This window comes from Panicum hallii, chromosome 5 (genome assembly GCF_002211085.1).
Source record: "Panicum hallii strain FIL2 chromosome 5, PHallii_v3.1, whole genome shotgun sequence".
NCBI classification, from domain to species: Eukaryota; Viridiplantae; Streptophyta; class Magnoliopsida; order Poales; family Poaceae; genus Panicum; species Panicum hallii.
Genome location: NC_038046.1, coordinates 33622561 through 33635797, shown reverse-complemented (window position 1 = coordinate 33635797; position 13237 = coordinate 33622561). Strand labels below are relative to the sequence as shown.

At 45.7% G+C, this 13237-nt stretch overlaps 2 protein-coding genes across 3 annotated transcripts; both read right to left on the bottom strand.

The window, feature by feature from the left end:
- Window positions 1-2411: 2411 nt before the first annotated feature.
- Window positions 2412-3657, bottom strand: LOC112895019 (protein phosphatase PP2A regulatory subunit A-like). 2 transcript variants are annotated; one of them, XM_025962879.1, is made up of 4 exons: window positions 3555-3657; window positions 3009-3148; window positions 2871-2937; window positions 2412-2795 (listed from the first exon to the last, which is right to left on the bottom strand). In XM_025962879.1, exons 1-4 carry the CDS (start codon window positions 3573-3575, stop codon window positions 2676-2678), a joined length of 348 nt encoding a protein of 115 aa, XP_025818664.1. In that variant the 5' UTR covers window positions 3576-3657; the 3' UTR covers window positions 2412-2675. The 2 variants fall into 2 exon arrangements, with proteins under 2 accessions (XP_025818664.1, XP_025818665.1); XM_025962880.1 differs by having other exon boundaries at window positions 2412-2783.
- Window positions 3658-4493: 836 nt separating this feature from the next.
- LOC112892613 (protein ALP1-like) lies at window positions 4494-5886 on the bottom strand. The gene is made up of 2 exons (XM_025959747.1): window positions 5639-5886; window positions 4494-5556 (listed from the first exon to the last, which is right to left on the bottom strand). Exons 1-2 carry the CDS (start codon window positions 5884-5886, stop codon window positions 4494-4496), a joined length of 1311 nt encoding a protein of 436 aa, XP_025815532.1.
- Window positions 5887-13237: the final 7351 nt, after the last annotated feature.

Genomic DNA, 13237 nt, shown 5'->3' with positions numbered 1-13237 from the left:
ATGCACATCATATGGCTATGGGTCATACACTTATATTGTAATGATTAAGCAGAACAATGTATTTAAATAGGCTATTTCAACTGAACATTAATCATAAATCTCGTTTGTACTGTAAGTGACACAAGTTTTTGTGCTTTGTGATTTGTAGGGTCATGGACCGCGTGACCAATTACGCCATGCAAGGATGCAGCAACAATGACGAGATAGAGGAGGTTGAAGCTGCTGCCAATGCTGCCTCTCGGCAGCATTGGATGGGATCCTTCCACCCATACGGAATGCCGCCACCAGTACCCCCTTATTTTTACCCTGCTCCACCAACCATGCCGCCTCCAGCAGGACCCCCAATGCAGCAGGTCAGTGAAGGTCCGAGGGTCCGAGGGGGGACCCCGATGCTGGGAAAAGTGGTCCGAAGGTTAAGCTTCCAAATTTCAATCCCGAAGAAGACGTGAACCTGACAAAGTGGTGGCTAAACATAAGTACTGACCCGGTTGTCAACACCGGGAAGCGGAAAGAAGGGTTTTGGTTACGGATCATGAAAGGGTACAACTCATCTCGAGGGGTTTACCCGGAGAGATCGCAGAAGTCGCTCACGACTCGTTGGGACTACATCAAAGAGTGCTGCACCAAGTTTTCCGAGTTCTACAGTTGCGTTCTGCGTTTGAATCCCAGCGGCATGTCGGACGCGGACAAGGTACTTGACCTGCTTCTCAACTTCTGTACGTTTCACAGATGGACCGTCCTAGGCCTGGATTTTACTTATATACAGATATCCAAATTATACAATTGATACACCTCTTTTTTGTCTATGCTGATCTTGTTCAGACGACGGAGGCAATGGCTCGGTATGCTGCGGCATTGCAGAAGCCTTTCACCCAGATGCACTCCTGGAAGTTGTTGAAGGATGAGCCAAAGTGGGAGGCGTGCATTGGGGCTCACTCCAAGGTACATGTGCTCGACGACGACTCCTCCGATGCAGCAGCTGGCGGTGCCAACGGAGTGGGCGGTGCTGCCGAGTCTGATCCCCCGTCCTCCAACGGGAGCAAGAGGCCGGCTGGGAGGGATACCACTAAAGCAGCGAGCAAAAAGGCCGCCACATCGTTGTCCTCGTCGGAATACATTTCACAAATGAATGATATGTGGGGCAACAAGTTGTCAATAATAAAGGAGGGTCAGGCTGAGATGGCCACCCACCACGCCACGATGTGTGTGCTGCAGGAGAAGAAGATCACTACGGACAGGGAGCTGCAGGAGAAGAAGATGGCTGTGGAAAGGGAGCTGGAGGAACGTCGTCTGGCGCAGGAGGAACGTCGTCTGGCGCATGAGGATCGTCGGCTGGAGATGGAGCAGAGTCGGGCCGCCAAGGAAGAACGCGCGGAAGAAGAACGTATTCTTAGTATAGATCTCGACAGGTGCTCGCCAGCGCTACGATTGTTCTACAAGCGACAGCAGGAGCAGATCCTTGCGAAGTACTCGTTGCCTCCTCCCTGACTGGTATCGCCCTTACCAGCTGATGTTGTCTGTATTATTTGAGAACTTTGTGTACGATTGCGGAACATTGCGTGTATTCCTTATCTTCGAACTATCGTTACATGTTTGAGAACTTTATGTGCTGAGTGTTGTATGAGCAGCGAGAGATATTGTTACATGTTTGAGAACTTTTAGTGCTGCGTGTTGTAAGAACTGCCAAAATTATTGTTTAAATGAACTGTGTGTTGGAGTCCAGTTAGATTGATGGAAAATATTGCTCTCTGCACATTGTTAACTGTAATGTTAACTTAGGAGTGGTAAGTTGGTCAACGACGAAGAAGAACAGGTGACCCTGCCTTGTTTCAGAGGGTGAAAGAATACTACTGATGGCAACAGACAGATGAGCCTGACATGTTGACCTGTGGTCTTGGCAGCACTAGTAAGTATCGTGCTGCCTGCTAATCAAACGATGTGGTGCGTGATTAGGCGGGGAATCAAGTGAAGTGAGCCACAACAATGGGTTCTGCAATGGAGATGGCGTGCAGAGTGGGTTCCAACGAGGACGACGACTGAGCTGAGCTCCCCTTCAAAGGTTTGGCACCTTTCTTCACGTCCTTTGCCTTGTTTCTTTCTTCCCTCTCTGGATAAACTGTGCAAATGATAGTGGAGTCGAGTCCACCTGGAATTTGGATCATACAGTACAGCTCTAGATAGTTGCAAATGATAGTTGGAGGCGAGTCCCAGTCTAAAAGAAAAGCAGTTCAATCTTTTAGAACAAAGAGCGAACGCCCACGGGCTACCGATAAATAACACTAGATTTACGCAATCATTTCCCGTATTTGAATTTAAACTAGCAAATGAATGTAAAATGCAGCAGTTCAACTACTTTCCGGATATAATATTGCAAGTGCAAGGCTCAAGGAAGACACATTGGGCACATTAAATCAGAAACAGAAAGCAAAGCCCAATCTGCATTTTTTTTAAAAAGACAAGTCCAATCTACCTTGTAAACACACATAATAACGACGTGTTGTGTCTTGCTCAATTACAACATCAATAACACAACGAACAAGGGATCGAGACCGTCCATTTATCAGCATGGCAGTCGATCTGTTACTGAGGCTAGAAGGAACTCTTCAATCTAAAGGCCAAATTACAGGCACTCCAAAATTGGACTAAGAAAAATCAAGCTCTAAATATCAGACTAGTTAGCTTGACACCATCATTTGATCGCACGCCTGCAGGGCCTGGTTTGCGTAGTATCTTACATCCACATCAGGGTCCTCGCTGAGCTCAACAAGGCATGGTTTCACAGTCTTCTCCACAACCTGCAGAGTAAGCATTGATGATATTCCCCAATAACATTAATTTCAAATGTATCATCAAAAACCATAGGAACTCACAGATTGATCAAGGATCGGTACAAGCGACTGCAGTACTTTTGCAACATTGAACTTGATGTTAGGAACCCTGAAAATTTAATCCATGTTAGTGAGACCTTGAAAAGATGGGATTTATCCCAGAATGCTCTGGTCACTCACCTGTCCTTTGAGGAATTAATGACAACTGGAAGCAGCTTTTGACAAGTGATTTCTGCACCCATGACAGGGGCCAACAATGAGATAGCTTGCAGAATCGTCATGCGATACAGGTAGTGCGGATTGTTGATCTTTTCCAGCACCTGAAAAATCACACAAGAGAGTTTGTAAGACTGGAAGAAATTCCATGCCATCATAAGAAAGTGAATGCGAATGGCACATATTCCCTATAGTTTGCTATTCATTGCCAGGATAATATGCAGCAGCATGAAATTTGGAGGATGGGCAATTCTTTCAGAGCATACGAATTTACTTTATTTGGCATGACCAAACTTAACTAACATTTGCACACTGAGCTATAATCGAACTTAATTGATATTTACAAAGTTTACAGCACTTGCACATTAACTAATTGGCATCAGTAACATTCACAAGGTAACAAACAAATCAGAGAAAACCTAAGCCAGAGAATTATTGACAATTCTACTGGAATGATAACTTGAGGCATGGAAATGCAAATATCAGGTGTTGAGATAGTAGATAAATAACCTGAGGAATTATATGCTGCATTGCCCACTCTGGACCAAACTCCTCTGCAAGCCGCTTCAAGTTGTTAGCGGCAGCATCTCTGATTGAGAAGACCTGAAATTCAAATGATACAAAACCAGGCAGGCAGGCAGTGTGCAAGCTATTATAAGTTGATAAAAGGTTACAGATGGGAGCACCTTATCACTTCATTGAACCTACAGAATTATGCCCTTTTCTTTTAGGCACGGCTCAAGGTGAATATTGCTTAACTCTACTTATGTGTCTTGTTTGGGAGGAGATATGTTAAGTTCAAGCACATGGAATAGACATTTGTAATACAATCTGAAAAGATATATGAAGCAACCCACTGTGTCAAAGCAATACAGATTTGCCAGGATAAACCTTAAAAAAAAGCTCACTGAGAAACAGCTAAAACTCCAAAACACACACAACATGGGCACAACAGGCCTTGTCCTGCTGCAAGGTGGAGTGGAGTAATGCCACGATTGTTTGCTTCATTTGGATCGGCACCACTGCTGATAAGATACTGTACAATAGCCCGAGATCCCTGACCATGTATTGCAACAAACAGAGGTATTTCACCTGACACGAGCATACGTAAACATTACTTAAGGATGGCCAATGTTTCTCACTGAGACCAATGAAACTGATAAATATTTAGAAGCCTTAGCACGTGGTTAAAGCATATCAAAACAACACCCAAGATGCTATCACATGGTAAGTGCACCATAAGATAAAAAATTAAGAGAGGAACTTTCACCCAAGTTTCTACGTATGTCTCGGCACTAACTAAAAAATTTGTACTTAGCAGATCCATGACTGCATATTCACACACCAGGGGAAACTGGAGGTGCCAATCAAAAGGAGCATTGACAAACCAATCATAGGGAGCAACAGGGAACCAGTTGTACATACCTGCTTAGCTCATGAAATTGGGGGTCACACATGTGGCACATCGGTCGCACTGGTAACCATCGACCCATGTAGGTTCCAATTATGCACAATTAGATTTGACTGCAGGCGAAAATGGACATCACGATCTCGTAGCCGGTGATGTGCTTGAACAAATGCATGTCGGTCCACCAAGTTCCCCGTTGATAGGTCGACATGCTGCCCGGGATTTTCAAAGCTGGTGTTCGTTGCGCTGTCACCCTCGTCCTCGATGATCATGTTATGCATAATTATGCATGCGGTCATCATATCCCGCACGTCGTCCCTGTCCCATGGATAGGCCGGCCCACGAATCACTGCCCACCGGGCCTGAAGCACACCAAATGCTCTCTCAACATCCTTGCGAGCACCCTCCTGTTTTGCGGCGAAGAGGCGAGTCTTCATCTCCATCGGATGACGGACGGTCTTCACAAATGCGGGCCAGTCTGGGTAGATTCCATCTGCCAGGTAATATCCCATATTGTATGAATGCCCATTGACTGTGAAGTTCACCGGCGTCGAGGTCCCCTGCATGAAGCGGTCAAAGAGACTCGATCTGTGAAGAACGTTGATGTCGTTGCAGCTACCTGGCATTCCAAAGTAAGCGTGCCAAATCCATAGGTTCCTGGACGCCACAGCCTCTAGAATCATAGAAGGTGATTTCCCACGGCCGGTGAACATGCCCTTCCACGATGATGGGCAATTACGCCACGTCCAATGCATGCAGTCTATGCTGCCAAGCATTCCCGGGAATCCCCGTTGTTCACCTTCCTCGACGAGGCGGCGGACATCCTCTTCAGTTGGCGCTCGCAGATAGTATCCACCAAATGCATCGATGACTGCTCGACAGAAATGCTTCAAGGCCTCTTGAGCTGTCGAGGGACCGATACGCACATACTCATCGACCGCATTGGCTGGTAATCCGTAAGCCAGGATGCGAATGGGGGTGATGCACTTCTGCAAGGCAGATATTCCCATAAGGCCTGTGCAGTCCGGACGCTGGATGAAATAAGGATCCACCCTCTGCACCGCGTCGACAATCCGAAGGAACACATGCCGTCGCATACGGAAGCTGCAGAGTCAAAGACAACAAGTATTAGTCCACTCGCCATGAAAACGCAGACAACATTATGTAACACATGCATGCGACGGACCGTTCTCGAAACAGCCGGTCCCCATACACCGGCTGGGGAGCGAAGTAGTCTGCCCATATCCGACGGAAACCATCATGGTGATCACGAGGTACGATTTGGCGAGGCACCCTTTCGCGAGGCAAATGGGGACCCGACATGCACATCGTCATGAGGGTGAAGTCCTCCAGATCGTCTAGCTCCATCTCCATTTCTCGCTGATGTGCTTCTCGCTCCATCTCCGTGTGCTGTAACCACTCGTCGAAGTCCATAGTGCAGGAGGGGCGGCAGAGCTGACTTGAAAATAATGCAATGCTGCAATATTTAAGTAATAAGAACTGATCTATTTGTGTTTAGCTGTCCAAAAACAGAATTCACATCAAGAAAACGCTGTCTAAGAACTTTTGTAACTTTAGGATGTATGTATCCACCAGTTGGATATAGATGCCGGTTTATAACCTTAATTAAAAAATAAAACGATGTCTGAACTATCGCAGTTGATCAGGGAATACATTAACTTATTAAGTCTGTGATTAATAGTAACAACGCACGGCTTGGGTTCTATCGCAAACAAAGGTAATAGTACATCTTAGAACCTACCTACTACTTTTCGTATCTCCCAAGCAGCTAGCCGTACGCTTAGAGCATCTTCAAGAATACCTAAACAATATGAATATAGTCCTAAAAGATAGTTTTGGGATCTTGCCAAAAATTATTCAGAGAAAAAATGCTTCCCACCCAACAGTTCCCAGAAATTGTTCTAAAAACATTTAATAGTTGCCACAACATATATGAAAGTGTCTAGAAACAACACACAGAGAATCTAAGGTGAGATATACCCAAACTATTAAGCAAAGAAGAATCATGCTAATCCATTTCAAAATTTACAAGATCGCATCCAGTACCACCAATCTTGGTTTTTAATTTTACATCTCCGTGCAAATTTCTGGTAAAACCAACTAGAGCACCGGCCAAAATTGTAACTTTGGACACTCCAATTTCAATAACAATAGGGCGGAAGAAAATACCTCGTGATGGAACGGAGGAACAATCAGAAAAAAATTGAAAGATGACGAGGTCAGAGTGTGGGTAGTGGAGAACTGGAGATAAGCCAGATGGCGAGGAGGATGGAAAGAGAGGCGCAAGTCACGGGCGGGGCGCGGGAGGGCGGGGCGCAGGAGGGCGGCGGCGCACGGGACGGCGGCGAGGCGCGGGAGGGGCGGCCGCGCGCGGGACGGTCGGCGGGGGGCGGTAGGGCCGGCGGGCGGAGGGGCGCCGGGGGAGGGGCGGCGGGCGGGACGGGCGGCGGCGCGCGGGACGGCGGCGGGGCGCGGGAGGGGCGGCCGCGCGCGGGACGGGCGGCGGGGCGCGGGAGGGCCGGCGGGCGGAGGGGCGCCGGGGGAGGGGCGGCGGGCGGGACGGGCGGCGCCGCGCGGGAGGGGCGGCGGCGCGCGGGAGGAGGCGCGGCGGGCGGAGGGGCGCGGGAGGAGGGGCCGCGGGCGGAGGGGCGTGGGCGGAGGGGCGCCGGGCGGAGGGGCCGCGGTCGGAGGGGCGCAGGGCGCACGCGGCAGAGGGCGGAGGGGCTCGGGCGGAGGGGCACAGGGCGCAGGCGGCAGAGGGCGGAGGGGCGCGGGCTGCTGCGGCAGAGGGGCGCGGGAGGCGGGAGGCGGCGACGGCGCTGGCGGTTGCAGTTGGGGAGAGGGTAGTTGGGAAAAAATAAAAAAAATTGGGATGGTGGGGTATAGAAGATGGAAATAGAGGATGTTGTTGGAGATAAATTTGGTATAGAGAATGAAGTTGAAATGGAGGATGGATATAGAGGATGAGATTTAGGGGATGTTGCTGGAGACAGCCTCAGACACTTCAACTCTACATTTATTACTTTGTATTGTTATTGACACCAACTCTGATTTCCTAGGGAAAAAAATCTTCCAGTTAACTATACAGGATCAAGAGATCTATCATAAAATATGAATAAAGGAGCTTTCATCAACAATCTGCAGCTTCAGTTCCGAAAATGCGACTCTATAAGGTTTCCGATGATAGTGTCTATTACACTTGACACTGAAGAAACAACTATTCCAGAGGCTCTGTTTGAAATTCAAACTATGTACTGCAGAAGAGGAACAATTGATGTGCATTCTACTATCAGCCGTCGGGAATGCATATTTTCGTTTACTGATGATACTGATGCTGCTATTGCCTATGCTGCTATAAAGGAGACCTTTACAGCAATTACTCCATTTGGTGCTCTTCTTAAATATAAACAATGGCACCCTGCCAACGAATTAGGAATTGATTGAGCAACGTGGCACCTGGTTGTCAGTATCATTGATTTGCCTTTACAACTTTGGATGAAGGATGCAGTAGAGTATATTCTTAGTCCATTTTGGGCTTTAGAATTTACAAATCATTCAACATCGACACTAGAGGACTTATCATCTTATAAGTGCGTTATTTGGTGCCAAGATATTTCAGCAATACCATCCACTCTTTTGCTCCATATACCTTCCGAGAAGCATTCATACTATTCAGATAGTCCTCAGCAACTTTGTAAAAAAATGTTTACTTACCATGTTAAGGTTGAGGCAAGAGAACTTAAGTATGACGATTCTTTAAGCAATCAGTACGAAGAAACAAAAGCTATTTTGAATTACTCTGGCACCGACAGGGATTTCGAAACAGATTGTTACTTCCCGCCTTCTTTATGTAGTCTATGCTTGATTCAGAAATACAGTACATCAGTTGTCTTCACGTGCTGGTCCGATCAGATATATTATTCCGCACTAGAATTGAAAAGGGCTCTTCAAATTTCATATTGTGCAGTTGCCTATGTTGGAAGACTACACAGCCGTACGAGCAAAACTTTTAAATCCTAATTATGGCCAGATTTTAGAACTTTGGTCGCCTACATTTGGATCCTATGCCAGTCAAATATGTACTTGCATAAAAATACATCTTAAGCATATTCCGTCGCATTTGTGTACTACACCAATTATCAGATACTTGGTCAATCCATTTTGTTATCCACAGACTGTCGACTACATCGATGAAATGGATGATACATCGCAAGATTACCAGTGCATAGCTTGGTGCAAAGCCATGTCAGCTATACCGAATATTCTCACTGTTAAAATATTACCAGCATCTTTCACTTCTATGAATAGTATTCATTTGGAACCAGATATAAGACTTGCAACTGTCAGAATTATCATAGAAATAAAATATGTCAATCCTTCAAAGTACGTGGACCTTCTCGACGAAAATTTCGACTCTTGTAGGTATTACTTCTTCTTTATTTACATAATTTGACTACAAAGCATGTTTACTGTTAAATATATTCGTATTCAAAACTCTCAGGTTGTTTACAAACATTTAAAATACATTTTAACGATTAATTTACTGACAATGCAGGAACCAAGTAGCTACCTATCAGAGTTTCAAATCTTGTACTCTTCGCCAACGCAGTGTGTACTTTTTTTTAAAGATAATTTGTATCGCGTGAATCTCTTTTTTAAGTTTTATTGGTTGAAGTCTGTATTAAAAATAGGTAATAATAATATTATGAGATGATCTTTATAATTGAATTTACCTGTGCGTACAAGCGAACTTTTATCTAACACTAACGATGCAGTAAAATTAAAGGAAAAAAAATCAAAGAGTTGAATTTGAAGACAAATCAAAACTTGGTAAACCTCAACCCAAAGCGAGCCCAACAGGTGCAAAACTACTACCCAACAACTATGGCAACAGTATAACAAACACATGCAGGATAGTGCTTTCAGAAGTTTAAAACACGGGCCACCGCCAAAATATTTAAGCTGTGCTACTTTACTTTGTGAACTCGTGGTGGGACTAAAGCCATCCTTCTGTGACTCATGCTAAAAGAAGGAATGGGCTTTACGTTACCGAAGCCCACTAACGCTTTGCATCCTGATAAATACGGCCTGCAAACCTTCAGCACACCTTGATTTCGGACAAACAATGTTAAAATGTTCATTAAGCTTTTAATACCAAAACTTACGAGATACAAATACTGCGCCTATTGAGCTTCATATTTCCATAGATTAGTGTGCCCAAAATACTGGTCGCAAAATGAACTCATATGTCTAGGACATAGTGTGCAAAATAGACTTCTTTGGGGTCTAATGATATATAAAATTATATAGTCCGCCGCATCCACCAAGTTTCGCAAGTCAACAATTTGCTTTTGTAAAAACCAGAAGCCACGTTACCGATACACATATTTAAATAGGCTGACGCCTCATCTGTTTCGCTGCTTGCTTATTCTATGTATGTTTAAGTAACTTATTATATACTAATTCATACAAACAAACTTAAACAAACCGTACAATATTATTTCATATTTCCAAACTCGTACACAATATTACGACATATAGAAAGTGAACAAAATATACAAATACAATTCCAGCAAAACAACTAAGACACATATATAAATATTTCAATTCACAAACAAAGTAGCATAGAACTTCATACGCAGACTAGAAATCCATAAAGAAACTCCAACCTAAGTCACATAGTTGTACGCTCAACAACATCTGGACCGTCATGGCCACCGCCACCTATAAATTATTTAAAGTTTAGTATGCAACATTAGGTCTATACCCAAGAAAAACTATACGAACAGAAGATACATACCTATTGTTATTAAACTTAGCCTCAAAATGGTCGTGCACATATTAATAACATCAGCAGCTCGATCAAGAGCAATCTTTGTGTACTCGGGGTTGATTTTAATATCCAAAACATCAGCATGCAATGGAGCATTTAGGTCATCAGCTTGATGCACGATGGATCCATCTGAACAAGAACTTGCTACATCCCCTAATTCTTGAAGTGTACTCAGCCAAACACTTCTTGCTTCTTTACCCTGTTCAGCAACACTCATAGCTTCTGCATCAAGTTTTTTTCATTTCTACATCAAGTAATTTTTGCCTTTCTTGAAAAGTTTCTCCAGCTTCATAATTTATATCGTCCATTTCAACACGCAGCTTAGCCCGTATATGTTCAATACCCAACTCAGCTGCAGCTTCTAATGCTGAATTTTTAGGGACCGACGTCAACCTGTAACAGCGCACATCTCTGTGGCAACCTATCTTATGAAAAAATAGAAACGGATCCAAAGTACGTGCTTATTCCCAGCAATAAGCCCACATATATAAGTCGGTTTCTGGAGATTTAGTTTCTGGCACATCTCATCTAGCAGCACCCTTCGACTAATTCGAACAACTTTTTCACCTTGCTGCATTAAGAAAAAACCAATTATTCACAACAAATTCACATTGCAGGGAAAACTAAAAATGATTTAGTCCAATAATAATCGTAGTTGCATTTAAATCCTTGAATTGAAAAAGACACCACCTTGACACCAAACGGTAGAATAACTATATATAGATTTCGCGCTAGCAGAAGTACAATTAATTACACACTCTAACGTCGCCATTACTACATTTTAGCTACTCATTAACTAGGCAAACTACTCTCTAGAGTACTCGTTGACTGACCACTACTTACTTTTTACACATGCTACACCTACTACGCAGTCTTTGTTACATATCCACTAAGCATTCTTCAGGGGAAAAACGAATTCCAAACAACCCTTGCACTTCTCGTTTTCTCAAACAGAACTACTCCTGAAACAATCCAAACCAGCGTTGCTTCTTAGAGGATTTTTTTGAATAGCTTGAAGACGAGCAGCAACGCGATCAAGCACCGGCATGGCTTGCTGGTCCACAAAAGCACCTCCCGCCAGAGCATGCATTAGATTCAAATGGTTTCCATCATAGTCATATAACAGTGATCCGTTAAGACAACCCTGCTGAATAATATCTACGTCACGAAGTGTTTCAAGCCATCCTTGTTGTTGCTTCTTTAAGGCCTCTTTTCATAAAACGAATAAACTGATTAATGAGTTCAGAATCTTTGTCTATTAACAACTGATTGAAGAACAACGATTGTTTTGCTGGGTAGTTAAAGTCGTCGATTTCCAAATTCATCCTAACTTGGAGAAACCTGATCCCGTCTTCTGCGGCTTGCTCAACAGCATCTCTTGCATTAGCCTCTGGTGTGCCGGTGATCTTATGAGTCCATTGATGCACATCGTCACCTTGCCTACGGTAGGTTACCCAAACCCAGCCAATATATTTATTTTCTTCCACTTCGGAACTTCCAAACAGGGGCATCGTAAGATCAAGTTGCTTGCATATTTCACAAAGCAATAACTCACGACTGATTTTTACAAGTCGGCCCCCCTACATTACACATAAAACTTATTCATAGCAGATATTTAAGTAACAATAAAACAAAACGTTCACGTATTATCCAAAACCAAATGCACTGCAGCTATCAAGTGATCTCCAAAAATTCTTAGTAGCAATAACACAGAAAAAGTTAAAAAAAATGGAATCACCCATCTAGGAAACAGATTCGCTTCTGTACGTATCGACAAGTGAAAATTTTAAAATAATTTGTTAACAAGTCGGCAGCGACTATTAATAGAAGAGCGTACAAGCCATGCACAAGCGGAACATGTTGGTTTGATCTCCCGGAGTCCATCGGACCCTAACGGGCCCGATGGGCCTCCTCGCACCTGCGCCCTGATCGGGGGCGCCCCAGCTCATTCTTAGCTGGTGGGCCCCCGTCGCGCTGCGCTATATAGACAGGTGGGGGCCAGCGGCACGAGATACGAGAATCGCAGCCGCCGCCACCCCACCGACACTGTAACCCTAGCCGATCTAGATCGAGCGCAGCAGTGGCGGGAAGCTCCACTGCCGGCCACCGTCCGCGCCTTCGCCTCGACCCTGAGCTCGTGGACGCGACCCGGACTTTGACCACCGCGAGCACCTGCACCGCACCCTCGGCCACCGTGAGCACCAGCGCCGTCCGACCATGGCGGGCACATCTGCATCACGCGCGACGCAAGGGCACGAAGGTATAACCCCGTGCCCCCTCCCCTGTCTCTCTCTCTCTCTCTCTCTCTCTCTCTCTCTTCCAATCTAATGATGCGGTAGCCGATCCCAAGGTATAACAATGGTATCAGTCACCTAACACTTGCGTTGATTAGAAATTGGAAGATTCCCAGAGAAAAGAACCCAGAAAACCCACAGATAACCCCAAAGAAACCCTAGATCAGAACCACAGAAACCCTAACCCTAGCTCACCGTCGGTGGTGGTCAAGGGAGTACTTACTTGGTTTCTCCTTGCGCCGCCCACCGTCAGCGTGCACGGGACGCCGGTGTGTCGACCCGATCCCACGAGGCCTTGGGCCCCGCGTGGACAGAGGCTGGGCGAGCCGCCGCGGGGCTGCTCGCCGCGCCGTAGATCTGGGCACCACGGTGATGCCGCTCGACGGCGGCGCGCTCACCTTGTGGTGGACGCACGCGCCGGCGAGGGGGCTCGCCGTGGCGCCGCTCGCTCCGCGCTGCCGGCCGCCGCCGTTCTCTCGCTCGCTCGGGAGGGGAAGAAAGCGCCGGGGGGATCGGGGGTGAGAATGAGCTAGGGTTAACGGAGCGAGACGCGAATGGGTTTTTGTTCCGCTGAAATCCACGCACAACCGTCGATCGTGATCGGACGGTCGAGGTCGATCCGTGTGCCACTAGGCTT